Below are 25,835 nucleotides of genomic sequence, written 5' to 3' on the forward strand. Positions count from 1 at the left end.
ACTTCGTCCCAAAAGTCATTAGGAATTGTCCCTAACATTCCAATGTGAAAGCTGTCCTAGAATCTCATAACAGAATTTACATAGTATTCATACACAGTGAGTGAATTGGGTAACAGAAGATTAAAATCCCAAGCAGGCACCTGAAGATTATATGCATTTTAAGGAGAGCTGGACACACTGAGTAGGGGTACAGCATCTCACAATATCTGATCTCATACTAAGAAGAAAAAAAAAAAAAAGCCTGCCATATGTGTTACTGGTGGAATCAAACTGGACTTAGACAATCATCAAACATTTGTTCTACCTATCACTGATTTTTTGCTTCTTCCATTTGGTGCAATTCAAGCAATGCAATCCTCTCTGAAATTAGTGAAAGATCATGTTTCTGGTTTCATATGTCTCACAAATTTCCCATCTAGACATTTCAGAATGTAACATTGCGTTCATAGCAGCATATGAAGGCTCTAGTTCTTATAATTGCTCTTCTCCTTCATCTTTCCCACACTCCTCTTGCTGTTTTCTGTGCTTAAATTAGTTTATAAACTCTTTGGACATGTATTTTTATGCAGTACCTAATACAAAGTACATCCCTCATCCTGACTGAAACATCTGGGTATTACAGCAATGATATTTTTTCTATTATTTATCTGCCTAAAATTGCTACTTCTTTGTAGAAGAGAAGAAGGAAGGTGAGACCATTTCCAATATGCTCAGAAATTATCCCTAAGCATGAGTGTATTGCTGGGTGATGGTTTATGTCCTTTCCAAGGGAAGGATGTCTGTCTTGGTGACACTCTTAGTAAGCAGAAAATGGTGTTCTATCTTCATCCATCCTTTGTGCCTACAGCTTTTTGCCATCATTGCAGTAATATGGATTACCAAAGCTGTTTGAATTTCCAGGTAGATGTTTATATCTGTGCTGACCTTTTGGAACTTGGAAATTTTGATATAAGTTGCTGTGTCCTTTCACAAACACGTTTTGTATAGAGTGTCTCTCTACAGTTTGGAACCCTAAAATCATGCATTTATTATCATCCTTACATTTTGTGTGGGAGTTAGTGGTCTGTGAGGAATTCAAGCTGTGGTTGAGAGTCTGGAGTTCATCAGATCCTGCCAATGGGAGTTTAACCTTCAATAAGTTACTTACCCTTCTCTCCCTTTTCCCCTAAATGCAAAATAGGAATATTAATACTGGTCTAACGCACAAAGTTGTTGAGAAATATAATTAACTTGTTTAGAGCTATCATATATCCGCTATTAAAAGAATGATATATGCATTGCAATCAAATGTTAAAGACACTGGGAGGGAGCAAAACAGCCTGTATTTATACACAGATCACATCATTTAAGAAGTAAGGTTATCTCTTCACTTTGCAACTAGAGGAAACTAGTAATACTTACACATCTTTACAGACACTGAAGACTCAATTGAATTTCCCATTAGAGGTGTCTAGAGCCATTTGATACTCCCCAGCTGCCACTCTGGAGGGGCACAAATCTTCCATGGGTTTTGTGTCAACTTCCATGGGATTTCTCACCTCACCTGAGACACCTCAAGAGGCACTGGGCACCTATGTGTGAGGCAACTGAGCCAAGTCTCAAATGTCTTTGTGCAGATGGCAGGATTGGATCATCTCTTGATGGCCATTGGAAGAAATCTTCAGCTTTGACGACTCAGTGTAAGTTAAACTGATGCTGGCTACAGAGTGTTACAAACTACTGCAGTTTCTGCTTTTTCTGTCATTTAATGTCAAAGAGACCAATGCAAAAGGCAAACTTCATTATAAAGACACAGATGAGTAGAATGAGGGTGTTCATTTCTGTCCTTTCTTTTCAAGTTATATAAAGAGGTGTGGTTTATACCATGAAGTGCAGCTGTGGGCTAGGCTACTTAATTTCATTCTGCACTGATAAGTCATTTCTTTTTAGTGTAGTATAAGAAGACTTTGCTTTGGAAAGCTATGATGTATAAAAAAGGTAGCTCTGATCCTAGCAAATGAAGGCAGGGTAATGACCATGTGTTATTTGCATCACAAAATCATATTTGCTACTGTCCCCTCTGATGATCAGTACTCTACTGTGCCTAGTGTAAGCATGGGTTGCAGAACACCTTTAAGTAGTTGATTTTAAAGAGAGATTTGGAGGAGGATAGAAATTGGACAAACAGGAGGACACTCCTGGTATTGCACAGTGCAACAGTGCAAAATACAGTAAGGTAGGAAAAAAACAAAAAAAACAAAAACAAAGAGTTTGGGAGGCATATAAGAGAATGAAGAAATCTGTACTTTGCTAAAGCCTATGCAGAGTTTGCAGGTAAAGGCAGATGAATACTGTGGACTTTGAACCTGCTAAGTAGTTGGAAGATTTGACTAAACTAGCAGGAGAGGATGAAAGCAGAGAACTATTAGTTTCATCAATTTTGTCTCTAGGTTGTCCTGGAAATAGAAAAAATAAGGATGTAGAAACAGCCAAATTAGTAATAAAAAGGGAGCAAAGTAAAAGATTGGACAGCAACTTTCTTATAGTAGTAACAGTAAGGAAAGGTTCAACTCTAGTCAAGGTAAGAGAGATGAATGGTAGGGTGTTATTAAGATACCGTCTACACTGTGAGAAAAAGGGAATTAAAAGAACCAAAGGCAGCATAATGCTCTGAGTCTCAGGCAGGGAGAGCAGTGGAGTTGTGAGAAGTTGGAGAAGTTAAGATGGAGTCAATTTCAGGAGCCAGTTTCACCTATGCTGTTTTTACCATATATGTACAGCAGTAACCCATTAATAGGCTTTTGGACTGAAAAGTCTCTTGGGCAGCTCTTGAAAACTGATGTTACCTGAAGAATTAGAGTTTGATTTTGGGACAAAGATAAAGGATATCAGTTGTAATTGAGTAGTTTTTTGGTTTAGCTTCTAGCATTCGTATGACATTCATATCTATCTAGTGCAGACTATATCAGCTTCAGACAGAGCAGTGTATATATGTATACTGTATATATGTATACTGTATATAATGATACAATTTAAATCTTACTCTCTTGATTTGACCCAGAGCTAGGAATTTTACTCACTTCAGTGCATGCAACATGAAATTCTTCATTTTAAATGTACTAGAATTGTGTTGTACCTATGAGTTAAAAGTAAAAGACTACTTGGAATCACTGGGTGAACAAGGGCCCTAGACATTATATTGTAAGTCAGGTGAGTGTGTGAGGTGAAACAAGAAGGAAATGAGGAAGTCAAGAAAAGAAAGGGGTAATATTACAGAATATTATAGAGTTCAGTGTAATCAGTATGCCTAACCTTTCTTTTGTAATAATTTCAGTATAATAGGAAAAAAAAAAAAAAGTTAAACAACATAATTTCTGAGAAGTTTTTTGTTTGTTTGTTTGGTTTGTTTGTTTGTTTGTTTTAGCATTTGTATGGAAAAAAAGTGACATTCAAGAAAATACTAAATACTACCTCTTGGAGACCACTTTATTGGAGTGCATCTGGTTTTTGTTTTCTGTAAGAAATTGAAAACATCCTGGAACCTGGTCTTTCTCAGAGGCTGCTCATATTCAAGTTCCTGAGACATTGATTTGTCTATGCAGCTTGTATATAAAAAAACACTTTAACTATAATGGAAAATGTGCTCTAAGATGAACCCACTGACTTTCACAAATAACCTGCCATGCAGCTTTAACTAGTTAACCCAGGGAAATAAAGCAACAGGTGAGAACGGAACACATCATATACCAAACTCTTTTTGTTCCATGGTCCACTGTTATTCCCCCATCATATTTTCTGGGCTGCTTTTCACAGTTAAAATCAAACATCAGTTTGGATCATTTAAACAAAATGATATTTCAAAAGAGTTATATGATTTTTTTTTAAAGTGTTAATGAATCACAGAGTTTAGGGGATATTTCCTTGGCCTGTGAATGCTGAGACCAAGAATTCAGATTTCATCTTTAACTGCTAATAACATATTCCCATGTTATTATGCAAGATATTGTTGACAAATGTTGCAAGCACTGTCCCACGTACCTGTATTACTATGTGTTATTCAGATGTCCCAAAATAAAAGCATAGGAGTTCACTGGAAGATTTTGAGCTTATGGTGCAAATTTCAGTTTGGATAAATCTTAGAGGTGAAACTGAAAGCCAGAATCTGTCTTTAAATGAAAGACTGAATCTGTTGTCAAAATATGTACAGATAACAGACAGTTTAACTACTAGGAGTTAACAAAAGTTAATATCCTATCCTAAAAAAACATCTTATAAAGCAATGCAAGTTATTTTGGTACCACTATCCTACAGGATCATCAGTGTTTAAAGCATCAGGCTATGAGTACCTAGATTTGTTACAGCCATATGTTCACATCTCAGCAGGACTGACTCATCTTTTCTTCCCTAGGAGAGAGAAACAAGTTACTGAGTTTAATAGATAAGTATTTGGGATTTTGGCAATGTAAACTTGTACCACTGAGATTCTTAAGATGCAGTATGTTGTTAAAAGGTGCTTGGATTATTCTTCTCTTATCCAATGCTGTAATATAAAGAACCACCATGATTTGTAAACAGCAAATACATACTGACAGCTTGCCCAGGTTTTTTTGGCTTTCAAATATCAGTGTTTCATTTTAAAGAAAAAAGGAAATCGCTAGCTACTAAGGTGAATAACTCAATGATGACAGAATGATAAAAGAAATGGTACTGCGGAAACTCCTAGCTGAGATGAAAGAAGCAGTTAACACATCTCAAAGACATTCCTTTAGGTTAACTCAGATCCATCACTGATTTCTTAGTGATTAAGACTGCTGAGTTTGGATTGCACAATAAAGGGTCATGCAGAGAGACCTTGGGTAGCAGCAATCACGACAGCCAAAAAAACAACACCAGAGCCACCTCTTTATGATGATAGAACCACCATACTGATTTGCCTTCTTGAGGAAACAGAGGTCATTACTTTGTTGCAATGATATACTGATATGTAGACTTGAGACTTGGATTTCTCATCACCAGTGGATGTTATTTGTTGATTTGGTTTTCTAAAAATGGGCATCGGCTTCCATTAAAGTGGCAGTAAGGAAGCTGAGATGTTTATATAGGACAGCTACATATGCTAATTGACCTAAGGGAGACCTCTGTCCTTCTGGAGCAGCAGATTAAGGCTAAGTAGAATACCCTAGGACCTCTCACTTGGTACTAGATTGTATATATGTATGGGCAACTGAATTATACCACCTGGGTGTGACTTAGTTTGAACATATTGACTCTAATGGGATGTATTCTCAGTCACAGCAAGTGAAAAAGTTGGCAAGTTAGTCGTGCTAATGTTTTGAACTTTAGACCAAATGGCCTTGGGTACCTCCTTACTGGTAGGGTTTAGAGGACACCACTCTTTCCTGGTGGATTCATTCTCAATTTGTCAGGGCTTTGGGGTTGCAAGGAGTAACACAGTCAACTTTACTGCTGCTCTGCCAAAAGCTGTAAGTTGCTACTCTGAGCTTGGCATTATCGGTAGTGATTTCATTTGTTTTCACCAGCTCCGAGTGCAGAATGAGTTCGTATGCACCTGCCATACACTTTGCAGGCATACTTTTGCCTAGATGAAGCTTCATTGTGGGCAAAGGTGACTAGGGTGCCACAGCTGTCTCTTTTAAGTTTGATCTCTGAATGCATGTAGCTGTGTGTCAGTGGTGCAGTACGGCAACACTGTGAAGTGCTATGAGATGCTAGACACTTGCCGCACCATATCAGCAGATGCTGTTCTTATGTGGCTGTGGAGTTTTATCATAGTTCAAACTGCAACTGTGTTTCTATGCTATTGTCTGAACAGAAATTGAGTGTAAGACAAGAAAAGTATTGCATAATTTATTTGTTTTACTGGTCTCCTTATCAATATACCTAAATATACCTACAGATACCCTGAAGTGTAGAATATATAGCAACTTTGAAGCCAGCTTTGTGCAGCCAGAGTGGGGCTGGCATTGACCTGGGGCTCTGTGTGCCCGACTGGTGACACTGCTCATCTGTTCTGTTAGTGATTTACTGCCGTGCTCAGCATAATGAGTCTGGTGTCTCTTTGACCTACTTCCTTTTGCTTACCTGAGCTTTCTGACTCTCACTTTCTAATAATTGTCCTGCATGAAGGCGGGACAGGTAAATCATTCTGACTGCGGCATCTTCACTGGAGCATCTTACACACCAAAAGCGGAAAAGAAAAATGTGTGTGTTATAAAGAATGATAGAGAAAAATGGCTATAAAAATGGCTATACTGAACAAGTGCATTTCAAACAGCAACTTCCTCTCACTTACAAAAAGTCTTTTCTGCACAGAGCCATTCTGTAATAGCTAGCTTATATGCATTCTTTTCCTGTTCCATAATAGGTTTTCAAAGCACAGTAAAGGCTTTATTCATTTCAGCTAAGACTCTGTTACTGTGTCAGGAACTTAAGACTGTCTAAACAGAATGGATCCTCAGTATATGTAAAAAGTGTATCTCCGGTGAGTTAAAAAATAGCCCAACTGATGTGCGTCTTACAAGATTTCTGACCATTACCACATGCTGAAATATTCACTTTTATTGCTGTTGCACAGAAAAATTGAGAAAACCTCACTTAATTGAAGTAGCAGATCATTACTAAGTTTTACATGAATTCACAGTATTTTTTCTGTAAATTCAAATAATTTGCTAGAGTGAGGAAAACACCAGCAGAAATGCAGGAATTTTTACTTGTTTTCACAGAGGAGCATCAGTGTGAGCTCCTTAGGTGTGGTCAGTAATGTGCTGATACACCCCTAAGGATGCACCAAGAAATCTCAAGGTGCTCACACTGTTCTTTTTGTGCATGTATTTTTCTAGCCTCATTTATACGCGAAAGGTCTAAGGTCTGTTCCCTTTCCATTAACCTAAGGGAGTTCTACAGCAAATGTTGTACTGCCCTGGCTGGGTGATGTATTGGCATCTTATCTTACAGTTCCAGTTTATAGGGTATATGTGTTGCCACTAAAGTTCCCCTTCACATGACCATGAGGTGATCAAGAGATTCCTTCACGCTGCTGTGATGCTGTACCCCTGGCAGACAACTGCCATCAATCACATTTCAAATGCAGATTAGATAGTTTCCTAGGAAGGACAGCTTGAATCTTTGTTTTGTTGTTTGTCTCCCCCACTTGCTTCTCTTGCCAGAGGTTTCTAAGAACGTTCTTCCCTTTGCACACAGGCTTTCTTATATTAAACTGTTGCAAGACTAGGTTCACTGGTTGGTCTGGCCTTAAGACCATTAGCTGAATTTCTTTGGTGAATCCTTGAGACAGGATATTTGAAAGATCCCAGTCTGGCTGCTCCAGCAGCAGGACACCAGCTAAAACCCTGGCCCTGCATTATCCTAAGCACTTTGAAAGAGAAAACCTTGAAATCTTGTGGTGGGACATCCTGAATCCTCCTAAATATTACCGGAATTCTGGAGAGGAAAATCACAGAATTGTAGGGATTGGTTGGGACCTCCAGCGATCATCGGGTCTAATCCCCCAGCCAAAGCAGGTTCCCTAGAGCACGCTGCCCAGGTAGGCGTCCAGAGGAGTGCCTCCAGAGAAAGAGACTCCACAACCTCCCTGGGCAGTCTGTTCCAGTGCTCTGTCACCCTGAAAATGCAGTTGACCCATTTCAACCAATCGCATGTCGTAGTTCAATGTCATTTTTTAAGATTAGTCTTTAAAGAGAAGACCGTGGATAAGCAGCTTCAACCAGCCTTGTTCCTCTAAAGATGAAGCCTGCCAAGAACCAGCGAGCAGCTGCTTCTTCCTTGGTGTTTGTACTTGAGGCTTGTGACATCCTGAAAAGAAAGCACATTTTCTAAATACTGCCTAATAAGGAAAAACAATGGTGTGCTCATCTCTTCTGAGAGGAACTCGTTTCCACAAAGTCATCACTATACCCAAAGATCTTGAGCCGAAAGCACGTGCTTCCGATTTGGCTCTTGACAGAGCAGAGATCTGCATCAACTAGCTCCCAAGAAATACTGATCTAATGCTAGGGAAAGAGGTTTTGGCAGTGATCTATTAGTTTTAATCTTATTTCAGAAAGGGGATGGTGAGAATTTTTCATGGGTTTCTCTGTATTCAGTTTCTCTATAAATAGCTTCATAAACCTGCTGATAGCACTGCTGCCAGTGAGCGTGCTGGAACAAACACCACTCTTGAAGCAGGAGGGGCTCCCTATTTGGGACTTGCCCCTGCCAATCACTTCCAGCCTCCCCTCCGCTCTTCCTAAATCTCCTGTAATGCTCTCCTACTCTGTTTTCCAATACCTGTAGTACCTTGCCAGGGAGTTCATTGATGAGTCCCGTCACATGTGGGCATGTGCTTGGCCCCTTGCTCTGGGCTCAAGTGTCAGAGGCAATGGAGAGTGCAGATGAGTACAGGGCGCCGAGAAGAGGAGCTGAGCAGCAAGATGCAGGTATGCTGCCTCCCACGCTGCCAGCACGACTGGAGACTAGTGAGGGACAAGAGCAGATGGGTGGATTTGGAGGAGGGCAGGGTGGAAAGGAGGTCAGGACAGAGAGAAAGCAAAGCAGGGGAAACAAAATTCGAACTGCTCTCCAGCAGTGTGCAATCTCACTCCAGCACAAGGCAAATCTCCCTCACGTATTCGTCTGGACTTGGCAGCTCTGTAAGTAGTGCTACAAATGGTGTCAGTAGCAGTGCATCTTCATGGTAATGCCAATAAGTGTTAGCTAGGAACCCCCTGAGGATTGTTGTCCTGAAGTCAAGCCAGAAAGAAAAAACAGAAGACGCTTTCAGCTGTTCCTGGAGTTCACGCCCTGCACTGTACACCCACCCTTCTGAACAGTGAGCTGTCACCTATGCCTCAGAAAAGTGCAGTGCCTGGGAGAGGGGTGAGGGAGGGGAAGGTATCCCAGCATCCCATGACTGTGACTTTTGCTGAGATTTTTTTTAATATCAGTGCATAGGTTCTGGCTGATACTCGTGCAAGCCAAGCTTGGGCTTCCTGTTATTTCCATGCAATTTGCATAGCCTCAGTACGCAGAAGCTCTAGGGCTGTGTTTGCAATAGAGTAAGTCTTGGACATTCCATTTTAGGTTCATGGGCAGGCTCTGACTGCAGTTCTGATGGTAGACAGGCTGGCTTAGAATCCACCTGGAAGTTCTTGTAAATAATCAACAAGAGCAGCTTACTTATGGCTATTGTATTATTATTATTTTTTTTAATGACCAACAAAAGAAGGGAGTTTCATTTGTTTATTATTAATTTATTAATCTTGTAACAGACAGACCATCGTCGTGTCATGTGTAGTGGAAAAGAACATGTACCCTAAAAGAACTTGAAGACTTGCTAATACATGGATGAGAAATAATTGTACCTGCTTGATGCATATAAAACAAAGACCTTGTTTTAATCAACATCTGAAATTAATCATTTAATTCATTTGCTAAAAGCTGCGTCAGTGTTTACATAAGACAAACTGTGAATATATACAGTATCAGTTTTCCCCAGTGTCACAGGGATTTGTCTATTATTTGTAAAGTGCTTTGAGATATTTATATAATTGTGAAAGATTATTAGAGACTTTTGGCAGGACTGGTACAAAAAAGATGCATTTTGACTATCTTATCTGAGATGCATTTGACTATCTTGCACAGAAGGGGAGAGAAAGAATTTCAACAGCATTTTTCCTGGTGTGAGTCAGGACTAGAATACTGAGATGAATTATTTTTATTTTATGTATTTATTTATTTATTTATTTATTTTAATATTGTTAACATTTTACTGGTTTGTTTACATGTCCTGGATGATGAATACAGCCTACAGCATTAGGCTGTTTTTCTTATTTACCCTTCACTGGTTGCTTTTCTTCTTAGTCCCTACGGGCATGCAGGGCACGTTCAGACACCTAAATTACTTTTGGCAGATGATTGAATGTTAAGTTAGAAACTTCCCAGTGAAGGAGATTTTGGTATTTCAGTAGGTGTTCCCATGCTTAGTTATCCTTGTAGATGGGCATCTAGTGTACAACCCTAGTATACAATCCCCTAATTAATTGAAACAGATTAATCAGTTATTTGTTGCCTTATTCTTAAAGGATCTAGGTAAGAATTTATCACTGTTTTTGTTGGGTTAATGTCTTATTTTTGTTTGTGAACTACAGTTCACATTTTTGCACTTGGTCTCAACCAAGCATTTTCATTTACATTAAGATGATCCGGGGGATGATTAAGATGATCCGGGGAGACCTCATTGCTGCATTTCAGTACTTGAAAGGAGCATATAAATAGGAGGGGAAAGCCTGTTTACATGTGTTGATAGTGATAGGACAAGGGGGAATGGTTTTAAACTAGGACAGGGGAGATTTAGTTTAGAAATTAGGAGAAAGTTTTTCACTCAGAGGGTGGTGAGGCACTGGAACAGGTTGCCCAGAGAGGTTGTGGATGCCCCATCCCTGGAGGAATTCAAGGCCAGGCTGGATGCGGCTCTGGGCAGTCTGCTCTAGTGGTTGGCAACCCTGCCCAGAGCAGGGGGGTTGAAACTACATGATCTTTAAGGTCAGTTTCAACCCAGGCCATTCTATGATTCTATGATACTTTGGAATATTGCAATGAAAATCTAAGTGGGATGTTGAAAAAAATGCCTGATTATCATTTTGCATGGAAAAATGATATTTGAATATGCAGTGGAGTTCGATTTACTGTTGTTCAAACCAAGATACAAGATTAATCAATACTGGTTGAAGGAAGACACTGATACTTCTTCCATCCTTAAAACATGGAGAGGTGTTTACCTCCTGTACTTCGCAAACTCATTCTTTCCGTTTATTTTCCAGTACTCTTAACACTCAATTACAATGAAGCATGCTGATATTTAGTCACTGTTCAATATTTTGGTGATAAGTAGAGTAGAGAAAGATGCTGACTACAGAAGCCCTTTCTCTGCCGTTCAAAGTGTGGTCCCCTTTTCTGAAGAAAGAAAAGCATATCTTCAACTTCATTGGTTGCTAATTATACGTGATTGTGAAAGTTTATGTTGAAGACAAAAAAAGAAGAGGCTCCCTAGGGATGTAGTCATGGCACCAAGCCTGTCAGAGTTTAAGAAGTATTTGGACTGTGTTCTTAGTCACATAGTCTGAATTTTGGGTAGACCTATGTGGAGCCTATGTGGAGCCAGGAGTTGGACTTGATTATCCTTGTGGGCCCCTTCCAACTTGGGATATTCTGTGATTCTGTGAGTGTAAGGACATGAAACTAAAGAATTCAAGCACAAATGTTTTCCTTTTTTTTTTTTTTTTTTTTTTTTTTTAGGTCTTAAGTAGACTTTTTTATCTTGATAGGCATATAAACAGAAGCAGAGTGCTATGCTTAAAAAGCTACCTGACTTTTCTGGGCTTAATCCTGTTTTCTGTGCAAATCTTAATGAAAATTGAATCACTCCACAAGAAGGAGCCTAGAAATACTTCTGAACTCCTCACATGTAAGATCAAGGAAAATGACTGTTGTCTAGCATCATGATTTTTCCAGAATGATCTGAAAGACAGAGGTATGTGGTAATACTTGTTACTATTTGGAACAGATTCAACACAATGGCATTCCGGTTTTAAATACTGCTGTTGTTAGGACCCCTGCTTTGAAGAGTTTATTCTCTATGAAATAAATAATTATAATACGTAATTATTAATCAGGACCTATACAAAAATGATTTGGTATTGGATTTGTTGACTTAGTGACGTTCTTTTCTTTTCTTTTTTTTTTTTTTAAATAAAATATTAAGGGCACTGAGATCTTCATCCTACAGACTTTTTCTTTTCCTAAGCAACCATTGTGAGTTTTTTTTTTCCCTGCTTTGAAAGGTCCATGTGAGCTGGGTGCTTGAACTGCCATTCTTCTGTGCTTTAAAGAAATTACAATTAGAAGTAGGAGCACCTTTCAGATATACAATAGGCATAAAAATGATATTCAGACCCTCCTCTCTCACACTGTACTTTCTTGACTAAAATTAAATTAGCTTTTACATTCTTCTTTTCTATCTCTTTAGAAAGGCTGGGTTTGGAATAGCTAAAGTGAAATGATAGAATACCAGAAAGTCTTCCAACACCCTCACAAAATCTGTTGAAATCAACAAAAAGGGACATGGCAGAGCTCAGGGGAATAGTAATTGAATAGATTCTTTAATCTTTTACACACTTGTTAAACTAATCACAGCCAGACTAATAAACACTGCAGCTGGTCAAGTTTACATAGCACCCATTTTCTAGTCATTTAATATCTGCAAAGATAGTGATTTTTTTTTTAATTGTCTGAGATCTCACATTGTATTGCTACTTTTCCTAGATTAGTTAGGAGTGTACACAACTCCTGCCAACATGAAATATTTAATGAATTTGACATTTAGCTTTATGTGAAAATGTGTGCTGCTAACAGCCATTTCCTTACATGTGTATAGAAAATGAGTAAAATATAATGCCTATGTGGGGGAAGGAAAAATGAGAATGAAAGGTGATAAGAAGTGAAAAAATCAAATCCAGTCAATAAGACAAATGAATGTTTTTGTTCTGTATTGACCCAGCTCCAGTAGTTAATGACATAAAGGCATTGCTGTTGGAAGGCCGCTTGCTCTCTCTGTAACTATCTCCTGCTCATCACTGTAGTTTAAGTTTTGATCTATGCATTGATATTCTTAGAGCATGATGGTAATGGACTGGTGACTTTTTCACCATATCCCATATGCACACCATGACTGGGGGGACGTAGAGAGAAAACTGCTGAGTGATACAGACTGAATGTTGTCCTCCACTCTCTTGGCACTTGTGCAAGCTGTCATGGTGGGCTGACCTCGGCTGTCTGCCAGACACCCACCCAGCCGCTCTCTCACTCCACCTCCTCTTCAAGATAAAACTGCTGTCAGATAGGTGTGACAGCATCTTTTAGTGATAGATTCATTTTGATGACTTGCTGCATAACTAAGTTTCACATCTGCCACTAAAGAAACTCCTCAGGAGTAGAGAAGACACTTAAAATCCTGTGCAGCAGCATCACTACTCTGTGAGGACTCCTTTGGTTGTTGGGAAGCTGTTCCTACAGAGACACCTTAACTCAGACACTAAGTTTCAACCATGTTACAATTTTGGCTGTTTAATACTTTTTTATTTTTGTCTGATCTGTAGTTTTCTAAAGAAGAACAGCACAAGCCACATTATAAAGCAGCGGTGATTGTTTCTCGTAAAAATTGCATTCCAAATCAATTAAGCAGTTGGGCTATTCCAACAGCTATTAATTAGCATGTCTCAGTTATAACTGATATAGCAGAATTATGTAGATTTTTTTTATTTTTTATTTTTGGAAACCTACTGAGAATCAAGCACTGGCTGGCATTATATGACAAATGACACAAAAATTGCAGAAGCCTTTTTATATAACATTTTCCCAAAGCTGCTGCCAGGGGTGGCAAAGCAGTGGTTAGACATTATTCCCTGTGGTACATATTACTGACATCTCTCTCCCCATCAGCAGAGAGAACTCAATATAAGAACTTTCCCTATATTTTAGTAGTATTATACTGTATTAGGAAGGAAACACCAACTTTATGACTTACATAGTTTTATCACCTATTGTACTCCTCCTGCCTTCTCCCTACCCCACTCCAGGACAAGAGCAATCGGGAGCAATGAGTGCTACTTTATTTCTAACAGCACATTCAATCTCTCTGGTTTAATGTCAGTTGCCCTTTCTGCCTTTACCTGTCTCTCTTTCCATACTTAGTTGAATGCCTTTCCACTGATGACTGCATTTGCAGCACACTGCTGAGATGTTGCTGAAGTCAGCAGCACTAATACTGCATTAGAGAGCCCACTTCAGGGAAAACAATGTTAGATTTAACCAGTGGGGTACCACCGCAGTGAAAAGCTATGTGCTTGGAGGCACTCTGTGCATTTTCTAAGCAAACAATATGTCAAGCTTTGCTTTCATGAGCAGTAAAATGTAATAGTAATTCTCGCTTCAATGGCAGCATTCAGCAAAATGCTGTACAAACAGGAGGGTGAAATTCCCCTTGTGTGGCAGGCTCAACATGACTCTTTTACTGCTCAGGCCTTGTGGTTGAGATCCTTGGGGATGTGCAAAGGAACTAGGGCCAAACTGGCTTCAAATATGTTGACAGAGAGCAGTTTTCTTGTGACCGTATGGATGCAGTGGTCCCCAGACAGCAGTGCTTATTACTGTGCCCCAGTCCAGAACAACAGCCACAGGGATACTAATGTTCTGCCCCAAATGTAATCGTAGCCTGCAGGCAGGATTTTGTCTCCCATTCCTTGATCACAGCTGGAATGTCACCTGTTAATTAGCCCACATCATGCAAAGATGCCGCACAGATACAAAGGCAGACACGATCATTGTCTACTGGGATTTTTGCTCTAATAGCCAGATTTTCTAAACTAGAGTCATATTTTCTAGTTGCTGGTGTGTAAAAATCTACACATGTGTTGGTTGAATGGATGCTCTCTACTTTAAAAAAAAAAGTTAAAAAATACAACAGACAGAAATGGAGGGCAGACGAGGGGCTGAAACAGCAAGCAAAGCAGGTGGCCTGGAAGTGATTAGCCTTGTCCTCATAATGCAAAATTGTAATGGCTTAATGATTTTTTTCTTATACATGGCCAGAAACTCGTACATTTCATTACTTCTGCTACTCATGCATATAACAACCACCCATTTCCCGTCTGACACACAAATTCCCATTATCCATAGACCCTCCTGCATTTTCTGTTTGCAACACATTCATGAGAAGTGCGTATGGATGATAGCTTAATACATTGATTGCCTCAGCTCTTCCTCTAGCACACCTCTTATTCTTGCTCTTGCTTCCAAGCACAGCCCTGTTATCTTAACCCAATCAGCCAGTAGCTGAAATCACTTTGGGGAGACTGTGGGGATGTTGTGAGATTGGAAGCTGATACTTAGACACCCCTTTCCCCCAGAAACTTCTGTCTGAAGGTGAGCCAGAGCCTTAGAGAACAAGGTCATATGACATCCACTGGTGGTCTGTGCTTTTTCTTGCCTCTCCACACAGGTTCATCAGGAAGTTTTTGATGTTAACTTCAGCCTGTGGCCATTTCAGAAGAGGAGTGAGGAGAACCCAAATAGCCAGAATACTCTGGCCACTGCAAATGAAATAAATGAGGCTCCTGCTAAGACACTGCAATAAATATGTCCAGCAGAGTCCCTTCATCCCCCAGTCCTTTACAATCCATTTTAGAAAAGGTAGCTCCTCCTATTTTTAGTGACTGATTCACAGGAACAGAACTGCCCTTGGCTAGCACCTCACAGACGTTTCCGAGCCTTGGTGCTCAAGGTCTCTGTTCTGCAACTTCATACACTTAGCAAAATATCATATTTCTATATTACTTCAGGAGGGAATGCTAGCTTACTAAGTAGTGCTAAAGGAAGGATGTACACGTGTTGATAACCTGGTGTAGGATCTTATGAAATTTGTTGGGAGGATGATTTGCTCATGAATTTTCTCTGAAACCAGGCTGCATTATTAGATTCCTTTGTAATTGACTAAACTTCTAGTTTTAAGACAAAGATAAGGAAGACTTAATGGGAAATTTTATTTGCTTGACTATGTAAATGTTGTTTGAAGAAACCTTAAGATGCACATCAAAAATGTTTTTACTTGAGCTGAAAGTATGTTGTTCTCTTCTCCCTTGGATGGACCCACTAAAAAGGGAAATGAAATGTCCAGTGGTACATCTCAGAAATGTTAGCCGCCTGCAGAGAAGTATTGTGAGCTATGAGTCTGCTTTTAGTTCACTGAGTGCACCTCCTGGTCTGCTGGAAACGTGCAGGCTTTCTACTCATTTCAGTTTGGATCAAGTCATGTAGTAAACTCAAAGCCAGCTGCTGGGTTTATGAATGCCTAAGTACACATGGCTTCAATCTAATTCTGTTCTGAATCCTATGAAGGCAACATTTGCATCAGATGTGTCAAAAATACTCCATTATGCTATCATAAAAGTATACATGCATTCCTGTGTGCTCATGCAACACAGGAACATGGAAGAAAACAAAAGCACTAAGTAAGACACTCCATTAAACCTGACTTGCATTTTTTCATAGATACAAATTGTGACAAGAACACCACAGAAGCGGGTTTGTATGTTATAAAAATTATGTTGTGTTTAAAGCACTTGAGAAAGCTTTACAACCAGGTTTTATCAGTATCTAGTATATTCTTGGTATATTGGATTGAGTTGCCTGTATATACATGTATATTGGTCAGTGTGGCAAAGCCACACGTACGTTTTCATGCTCAGAAGCCAGCTGGACATCCTCTCAGCAGCTTGGTTTCTATTTGAAGCTGTCCTTTTGAGGCAGCTGTACTTTGACTCTCTCTGTCTGGAGATGTTCCCTTTAAATTAGAACTATTTTTGTGGACTCATAGCAGGTTATCTATCTCACTCTGCATAGCAGGGCCAGCTACTTCTAACTATTTCTGACAGATGTTTGTCTAACCTTTTCTTAGAAACATCAGTCCCCTTATTTAATGTATTCCAGAGCTTTAAAACCATTTTTTAGAGACTTCCTTGGCAATGCCCAACCTCAAACTCTCTTGCATCAGTATGAGCAACATTTGAATGTTGGTTACATTAGAAATTACTATAAATCACAAATACAATTGTTCAGATATCGTGAGGAAAGTTCTTAAATTCACACCGTAAGTTATAAAGAAATATATCTTGAGTCCTTTTCCTCCATCCAGCTTCTGATTATTACTTACAAGTATTTCTCCTCAACTGTGCTAAGAAAGCTGGAATTTACGTGCCATTTCCTTGCCAAGGTTGTGGTTTGAAAAAAACATCAGATTAGCACTGTCCTCTGATAAATTGTGCAAATTGACAGCTCAGGAAATAGAAAAACCTTTCTTGATCAATGAGTCATTTCCTAATAGGCTAGAACAGGATTTATCTCTGTAAAATATGCAGAATATACCCTAGGGAATAATATTTTTTTTTCTTTTCTAGACATGACGTGTCCTGGTGGTATCATGTTTCTGTTTGTGCAATAAGAAAATCTACTAATTCATGCAATCAGGTTCTTAAAAGTTTAATTCTCAGCCACATAGAAATGACTAAAGTGAAATGTACATGCAGTAACAAAGGGCAATTTCTAACTTGTAATAATGTCTTATGGAGTATTGTTTTAATAGCAACAATGTTTTACACTACAGAATTTTATTTTTCCACAGTTTTCTTGATGGTCAGTGAGTGAGAGCTTTGATTCCTTAATTCTTGTCAGTATTAGCAGAAATCTCAGTCATTTAAGCCCCTCATATTACCAATGGGAAGCCTGGAGCCTGGCTGTGTTGTTCAGAACACATACAAAATGCAGGTAGTGTTGTCTTCTTAGAGGTGAACAACTGTAAAGATTCTAATCTTTTTCCCTCTGTTTTCTCTCTCTCTGTTTTTTTTTTTTTTTTTTTTTTTTTTTTTTTTTTGACATGTAATGACGGTATCTTCAGTTGGTTTATTTTGAAGCTAACCCAAAATTTTCTCTTGCAGGGTTAAGGCCTGTGTCAAAACAGTGGTGTGCTACTGTGAGGGTACCTGTTCTTTGAGGCTACCTGTCTACCCATGTAGGGAGTGCATATGCATGGAGATTCATCATTGGTTTTAATGAGGCAGGTTAAGTCTCCTTTGATATATTTTAACATATGGACATGGAAAAGACTCTGTTCTGGGAAAAGCCTGTCTGACAACAGCTTATTCTGAAAAAACATGGATTAGTAAAACAGACATTGCTCTGCATTTATTGTAAACATATCCTCTTCTCTCATGCTCTTGGTTTGTCCGGTAATCAAATCACATAATGCTAGAGAAACTTGCAAAATGCAGGAAATGAATTAGTTTACTTCCAAGCAGTGAACCAAACCTATTACAGATAGAGGAGCTCTGTTAAGCATTTCTGATCCTTTTGTTATGAAGCTATATTTCTAGCAGGATGTGATTTTATGATACTCTGTCACTCTGAACTTTTAAGTGCAGTTTTCCTGTCTGTGGCTTTTTGGGATGCTCAGAACTGACTTTCCATAAGCTTAAGTCACTAACCTCACTCTCTTGTTGTAGAGAGTGAGATAACTGCTAGATAGAGTATCTACACTGGTTTTCCTTTAAAGTAGTAACTGCTGCTTTAAATCTATCCTGAAACATCTCTGGGGTGCTGACTGCAGTTGTGCTTTGTGTCAGCATAGTAAAAACACCATCTTTATTGCACATCAGTTGCTCAACTAGCTGCTTTGATAGAGTCTTCCTGTGTTTTAATTTATGTAAGATAACATATTTTAGGATCAATATTTCTACATACACTTAGGGTAGCTATTACTAATAGCAGAAAATGAAAGGCTTTAATACAGTTCTTCTGAAAAGAGTTAACTTTTATTTTAGAGGTAAGCAAGCCAAGCGCAGGAATCCATTGAGCTGTTTAAATGCAACAATATTTATAAGAACATTTTATGTTCCCTACCCTGAACTTCCCATCTTTTTCTTAAATAAGTACAATATATTTTCCTTTAAAGAGAGAATCAAACAAGACATGATTTTACTGTAAAGCTTTTATTAACAGTTTGCCAGAATTATGACTTGAATCAGAAACAGTGTTTATATTAGCAGAGAGAAAAAAAAAAAACACAAAATAAAACAAACAAACAAACAAAAAACTCACAAAAGCAGTTTCAACTCTCTTGACTTCCCAAGTAAAGGAAAATCTTTTGACTTCATATGAGTAAAGACAAAGTATTTGTGGGATATCAAAGTCAGGCCTCTCTCCACACTGGAGGGGCCCCCAGCCTACACCAGACTATCCCAGTCATGGTAAGGTAGGTAGCTGTGTCAAAAAATTGTAGCATGCTGTTTCTGTCATATGAATTCTTTCCTCATTCTTTCATTTTACCACCTAAGCCTTGGTTCCTGAAACTATTTTGCCGTGTAATCTCAAGTGTGCAAAGTCAGTCCTCAGATCTGGGCATTTTGTGTTAAGTCACAATAATACACACTAGTAGTAAGCTTTAACTAATGTAAATTGATTTAATTCCATTGAATTAGTGGAAGTTGTGTTACACTGATTTACATCAGCTAAGCCACTTCTGGGAATATTCAAATTTATCTTAGTTCCATAAGGAGATGTCGTAACTCAGATTTAAGGTATTTCTCTATAGAGAAGGGAGATTTCCTGCTCTTCTTCACGCAACCTCTCCATTTTACCTTTCTTCTGAATTATTTTCTGATATTTCCTGCTGAAGCTCATTGCAGCAATTAAAATTATCCTTTTCCTTTGAGGTCTAGAATGAAATATTTGATCTCTTTTACCAAAAAAATGTGATCTTTCTAATACTGCCATTCTCACTGTAACTTCAAATCTGTAGAATTTGTGAGATATATGTGGATCTAAGAGAAAGTATCCTTTTAAGTTTGATGTCACTCCATCCTGGCTGATACATGTTGGGAACCATTAATCTCATGATGGTCAAACTGAGCAGCTGTGGCAACAGATGCTTGGGGGATGGTTGGACCAGATGATCTTGGAGATCTTTTCCAGCCTTAATGATTCTATGATTCTAGGTGTTGCAAAACTGAGGTAACACAGAATGTGGATCAACCACAGAGGCTTTCTTGTGATCCTGGGTCCTTTTTAATCCACTTAGCATCTGAAGCCTCCAAGTTACATATGAAGAGAAATACTCGCTGTACGTGTAAATCAACTATAGATTTATACAGTTTATTGGTTAGCAGCTCAGCTGGAAGCTCTGTCCTCAATGTGATGCTTAAGAGATGTATCAGTTCTAGGAAAATGTGACTGTAGTAAACAGCTGAGTTCTTTAAATTATTAAGTGCCATAAAATGATTTCTACTGGGAAGGAGTTGTAGCTTGCTGCAAACTCAAGGTGTAATCACATTGTACGTTCAAATTATATAGAATCTGCTCAGATGCTCTAAACCCTTCTGCTTTAATTTCTGAGCAAAACAGCAAAGACATTCTGGGAACAAGTCCAGAGAATGCAGCTATGGTGACTATATTTTAACTGTAATCTGATTTAGGTCTGAAATGAAATAAATCAAATACATGGTTTCAAATAAATTACAGGCCAGTGACATCAGCACTGTGGTAAGGTTATAGCAAGGATTGGGTTTAAAATGAATGCAGCATATTTAAAGCCTGTGGTTTGGTACCATTATACCAGTGGATGCTTGGGAACTGGGCCTTATCCTGCCTTTGCTAACAGAGCAACAGATAATATGGAAGTGTGATACTGAGACCCCTGCGTTATTTGGAGGCAAGCCAGCTTTGATTTGGATGCCTTGGTAGCTTGGCACTGTGGTCAAGCTAATAAGTGCGGCTGAAGGTTGGGGCTCATTAGCTCCGATATAGTGCTAGGGTCACATGGACATAGTGTCCAAGTCCCGAGCTGGTGGCTCCACCATCCATCTTGCTGTGCTTGTTTCACTGTACACCATTCTCTGTTTTGCACTGAGAGGCCATACCAGCTTGGGCATATCCTGCTATGTTCTTAAATTTAAAAGAGACCTAATTCAAGGCTTCATGCTTGGCATGTGAGTGGCTTTGACATGCAGGTGGCTGTATGTTTTGGCTGAAGAATGATTTATGCTAACATTTGTGAAGCTTCCAGGCTTTAAGGAGATTTTTAGAAGTAGTGTTTTTGTGGATCCTTGTGAATAATACAGGCCTGCTTTTTCTAGTGTGTCAAACAGCTTTTTGATTTGCAAAGCATTTTCTGTTTCTCTCAGTACCAGGTTAGGTAGAGATCACCTGTCATCAAGGCTTGTTTCCTAGCCTGTCAGTACTGTTATTAGAATGATTTAGGAACACAAATACTTGCCAGGGTCTCCCAGCAAACATTACCTTGTGTAACGTATATCCTAACCAGTAAAAATTTTCATATTCTTGTTGGATCATTTTCTGCACCTTTCTGAAGCTTTTGCTTATGCAGCTGGCCATTCTAGAGGTAACCATGGGTGGAAAACCCCATGAAGTTACTTGTGTATGAATGGGCAAAATGCATGTGGAGCCTTTCAGGTGAGAACAGTCTTATCTATGCAAATATCATGGTTGATGCAACTTGAAAATGGTATTTAGGAAAATTGTGTATGGAGATCAAATCCATGCCCTTAGGGATTTGGTTCTGAGTAAAGGCTTTCACTTTGTGTTTCAGTGACTGTTCCCTCGCCAGTGCCAGCTTGTGAGCCCGAGCCCAAACCAAACGGGCACTACGCAGCCCCGCGGCTCTCTGTTTCCTCCCGAGCAACGGTTGTCGCTACCATGGAAGCACCTTCGCAGGGCCTGCAGACGGTCATGAAGTGGAAAACGGTGGTGGCAATTTTTGTCGTGGTTGTAGTTTACTTGGTGGCTGGAGGACTCGTTTTCCGTGCCCTGGAGCAGCCCTTCGAGAGCAGGCAGAAGAATACCATCGCGCTGGAGAAGGCTGACTTTCTTCGGGAACACGTCTGTGTAACCCAGCTAGAGCTGGAGACACTGATCCAGGTAGGGATGTGGAGATGGCAGTATTTCTTGGACATTAGGGTGAACATCTGGGGAGATTGTTGAGCAGCTGAGTTGGTGGGAAATGACATCGTTCACAGGCCTTGCCTAGTGCAGTGGGGAAAAAAACACATAATGGGCACAGTGAAGAGCAATCCCTTTCTCAGTCGTTTTAAAGCCCTGGAAACAGAAATGTTGTCTCCAGAATATTGTAAATAGAAATTAAATGTCTTCACTAGAATAATGAAAAACATGTGCAAAGAAAATCAGAACTTAATATCTGGAATATATTTTTGTGAGACATGACACATTTTCAAAACATTTGCCTATCTCCATACATTTCCAAACAATATCAAGTCCAATTCTTCCTCCAAGATGAAACACAGCAACCAGGACAGGCAACAGAAAATGGTAGTTGAGACTTTTGAAATAAATATTCAGCCAAGAATTTTGGAATTTCTAGAACATTAATTTACAGGTTTTCTATTAAAAATTTTAGGTAATGATGATGAACGCATACAATTAAAAATAGAAAACAATCTGCATGTAAGAACTACAGATTTTTAGATCTGGCTTAATATGAAAAGTTTTAAATAAATTTTGTAGGAAGTAAATACCCAATATGTAGGGATAATGAAGGATAGAATATCATGCAAGACAGGTCTGCCAAAGATAAAGTTACCTTTCATTGATTAAAGCTCTAGACTAGGAAAATATGGATCTCACTCATGAGTCTTCAGGTTCCCATATGGAAACCTATCTGTTAGCCTGGAGAAAATGGAGATTGGATAAGAAATGTGAGATACTGAACCAATGTGTTCCAACAGTTTCCAACACCAAAGCTGAACTTCAGCCTCATATTTCAGACCTGAATTTGTATCCAAGGGTTCCAACAGCACAGTCTGTTTTTGGTTTGGGGTGTTGTACCAGGGCTCCATTGTGATTTCAGCTTCTGTTTTGAAGAACACAGAGCTGTCCCCTGGAGTGTTGTGTCTGTCCACCCAGCCATACTATATAACACTTTCTAGATGTGAATCGAACTTCATTTTAAAAGGTGTTATAAGCATAGTATTTCTGTTAGAAAGCTGTTCCAGTATCTCATTGCTGTGATGGCAAAAACATTCTCCTAGTTTTAAGCCTATACTAATTCTGTTTCATTGTAGTTGGTCTTCCACAGCCAACCCCCTGTTGCTTAATTGATTCCTCTCCCTTGCCCTTGTGTGCAGACAATAATGCCTTTCTGCTTCTCCTAAGCAAAACAAAATCTTTCTGTTTCTTTGCAGATAAATGTGGGTTCTCCCTGCTTGTGCTCTGTGTTCACAGAAGTCAGGTCAGTTCTGAGGCAGAAGCTGTGTATGTTCAGTCTGGTACTTGAGCCAAACCTGCTTCAACAGGAAGTGGTATTGTACTGATGTGCCTATACAGCTTTTGAATCAGGGCTGGCTTGGATCACACCCTTCATCTGTCTGCAAAAGACAGGTGAACATGCTTGGTTTGCAGTGTGAATTCTTCTGGTCAGGGGTATCGGCTCACATGCATTTCTCATGGCAGTTCTGCAGAGATCAGCATTTCCCGCACCTCCTTAGGTATGATGTATGCTGGCTGATTACAGGTTGTTTGTTAATATGGAAAGGAAGAAGTTTGTATTTCCTTGATGGAAATGTCACTATTCAAAGATATGCAATATGCTTCCTTTTTATAGCAGAAAGCAGAATGCACATTAGGTATGACAAGCAAAGCACCTCAACATGAGGATAGACTCCTGAAAACAGACAGCACTACAAAGATTTCTAAATAGCCTCTCTTCTCTAAGCTAGGCTATGTACCAGTTTGCACTTTTTAGTTTTTATTTTACACAATATCTTTTCTTTCTTTCACCTCAGAAGTGATGATATTAAAATAATAAACAGGCATGCTGTGTCTTTAGAAGGCAGGTATTCTGAACAAATCTTATCATCTCTTGAGATTTCACTATGTCCTCAGGCATTACACTGGGTAACTGGAAATCTTTTGCAAAGGTAAATTAAATGTGTTCAGCGGCTTAACATGTGAATGTCTTAAGGCCAAGTGATGTGATTTTGTCTTCATTTGTCAATAAAGAACAACTTCCTTTGGATTTTTTCTGTGGGTCTGGGGTGAACCTGGCTCTAGGGATGTATTTGGGTTTGCTGGTACAGAACACTCTGATTGTTACTGATTTGCACAGAAGAAGAGTGAACCACCCTTCAAAGGTAATGTCAGGGTGTTAACATTGTGCTTTCATGCCTTCATGTCAAAGATCTCAAAAGTGACATCTCCCTAGCTGGCAGAACAGATTACTTCATTGCACCAAATGTGACATCTGCCTTTACAGCTGTGATTTCAGACAGATGTGGCAACCTCTATGGGTCCTGGCTGCTGTGCTGTGTGTACTCATTACCTGACTGAGAGCTATTTGTTATTAATGTCATCTGACTACCTGACAGCCTTTAGATGAACACAGATAGCACTCAGAAGAATGACTATGCTCATTGAGCGCTCTGCTTTGGAGAATAAGGAAAAATTGCAAAAAAGGAGACTTTATAATTGTTTTATATCCTTTATTATGGACTTGACTGGAAGAATCTTTTAAGGAGAAGAGGAAAGGACTGTCTTTGCAAGGCTAGTAAAGGAAAAATTTACCCCTTTGCCCAAATTTAAATCTTTCAAAGTATTTTCCTTTGGAAAACCTGTAAGGAAGATGTATGGCACTGCATGATGAAGCTGTGAAAAATTCATTGTGGATAAGACTTGCTTTCTAAACTGATCTCCAATAGCCAATTGCAAATACTGGCACAGGTTGCACAAATGTGAATAGCCCTAATGATAATGCTATGTCCAGACATATGAATGTCTGAATGAAGTTCATTCATAGACTTAATAAGTAATATGGTGATAAAAGCAGTGTAAATGCCAAGGAAGATGCAAATCTAGATCAAAGGTATTTTAAATTTGCATTTATCTCTTGGGCTTAGTCCAGGTCTCTCTCTAATGCTAACACAATGACAGATTTTTTCTCTGCCTATAAAGTGCAGTCTACATTGTCTCAAGCCACTTGAAGTGGAAGTTCTTACACTGCGCACTTTTAAACCTAATTTCTGCTCCTGAAGACCTTTGTTGTGGTGGAAAAAAATAATTATTTAATGCCTTATGTGATCTACTATTTAGTACAATGGTGAATGCCAGGATAAGCAAATGATAAAATTAGGTGCTTTATCTCGGTACTTTTGAAGATGAGTTTTCTGAAGAGTGAGAGAGAAGGGAGATCTAGGACATGCTAAAAGAGAATGAAACTTCAGTTGCATCAACTGAATTTAACTGTATCTGTATTGTACCCATACGTAAAAATAACAGAAGGCAGCAAGACTCAAGTGACTGGTCATATAGTTGGAAGAAACAAACAAACATTACTATTACAGGTGCTAACATGATACCATGAAACTTTTTTGTTCTTATGGCATGGCATATGCTTATGACAAGCTGGGGTCAAAAAAGTCACCTTGCCTTTGTAATAACGCCCACTTGGAGGTTTGATGTGTTCTCAGTAAGATAATATGTCATCTCTAACTAGGAGAGGCATGCAGGAAGACTACTAACATGTTTTGGCAAAGTAATTCCTATGGACCTGACAAGGGTATTCACATTCTTTTTCTGTGTAGCCTGTGCACTGTGTATGGGTAAAAGCTTTTGTAATGAGCCATACTTTCATTATGAGCCCTTCACCTTGATGTACGAGAGGGTGACTTGTTACTGTAAGAAGTTACTTAGGTTATTGGTGGCCTGTTTTCTTCTTCCTTCAAGGGTTTCATTTAGGAGTATGAGTGATTGTAGTTAATTTTTTTTTTTTTTTAAATAACCCACCTGGGAACTAAGTCACATTATCCATGTCCACTAATGACTACAGCAACTCTAATGAGTTAGTCTGTAAGCTGAAAAGGAAGTGGAGTTGGAAATAAGTGAGTCAGACTTTACTGGCTAATTATATTAGTAAGAGTTTGTATCTTGGGCAGGCACTTTTGATTAGTGTTCTGAACTACTTTTCCCCTGAAGGTAAGCAAGAGAGAAAACATCCTGCGAAGATATTGCAGTTTTCAGCTGCTCAGCAGGTTCACTAGAGTTATAAACCTGCTTGTCTTCTCAGTCTTCAATGTCTGCTGCATTGTAAAATGAAGAAAATTTGAATGCATTTCATGTGCTAGAAGAAAGCTCTAGATGGAGCAGAAAAAAAAAAGTGTTTTGAGATAACTGTGGGGAAGATTTGCGTATTGCTGAAGACAGGAAAA

The 25,835-nt window shown here is 39.1% G+C and overlaps 1 protein-coding gene across 5 annotated transcripts in view; it reads left to right on the top strand.

Moving 5' to 3' along the window:
* KCNK10 (potassium two pore domain channel subfamily K member 10) overlaps positions 1 to 25,835 on the top strand; it is a 75,658-nt gene that overhangs the window by 14,438 nt on the left and 35,385 nt on the right. For 4 of the 5 annotated variants that reach the window (XM_068683003.1, XM_068683004.1, XM_068683001.1 and 1 more), the window contains one exon: positions 21,209 to 21,537. In XM_068683003.1, coding sequence (XP_068539104.1) covers positions 21,209 to 21,537 — 329 coding nt within the window. Of the gene's footprint in view, positions 1 to 8,495; positions 8,649 to 21,208; positions 21,538 to 25,835 lie in introns of those variants that run through there. The other variant, XM_068683000.1, reaches the window with a different exon arrangement.

This window comes from Anas acuta, chromosome 5 (assembly GCF_963932015.1).
Source record: "Anas acuta chromosome 5, bAnaAcu1.1, whole genome shotgun sequence".
Taxonomy (NCBI): domain Eukaryota; kingdom Metazoa; phylum Chordata; class Aves; order Anseriformes; family Anatidae; genus Anas; species Anas acuta.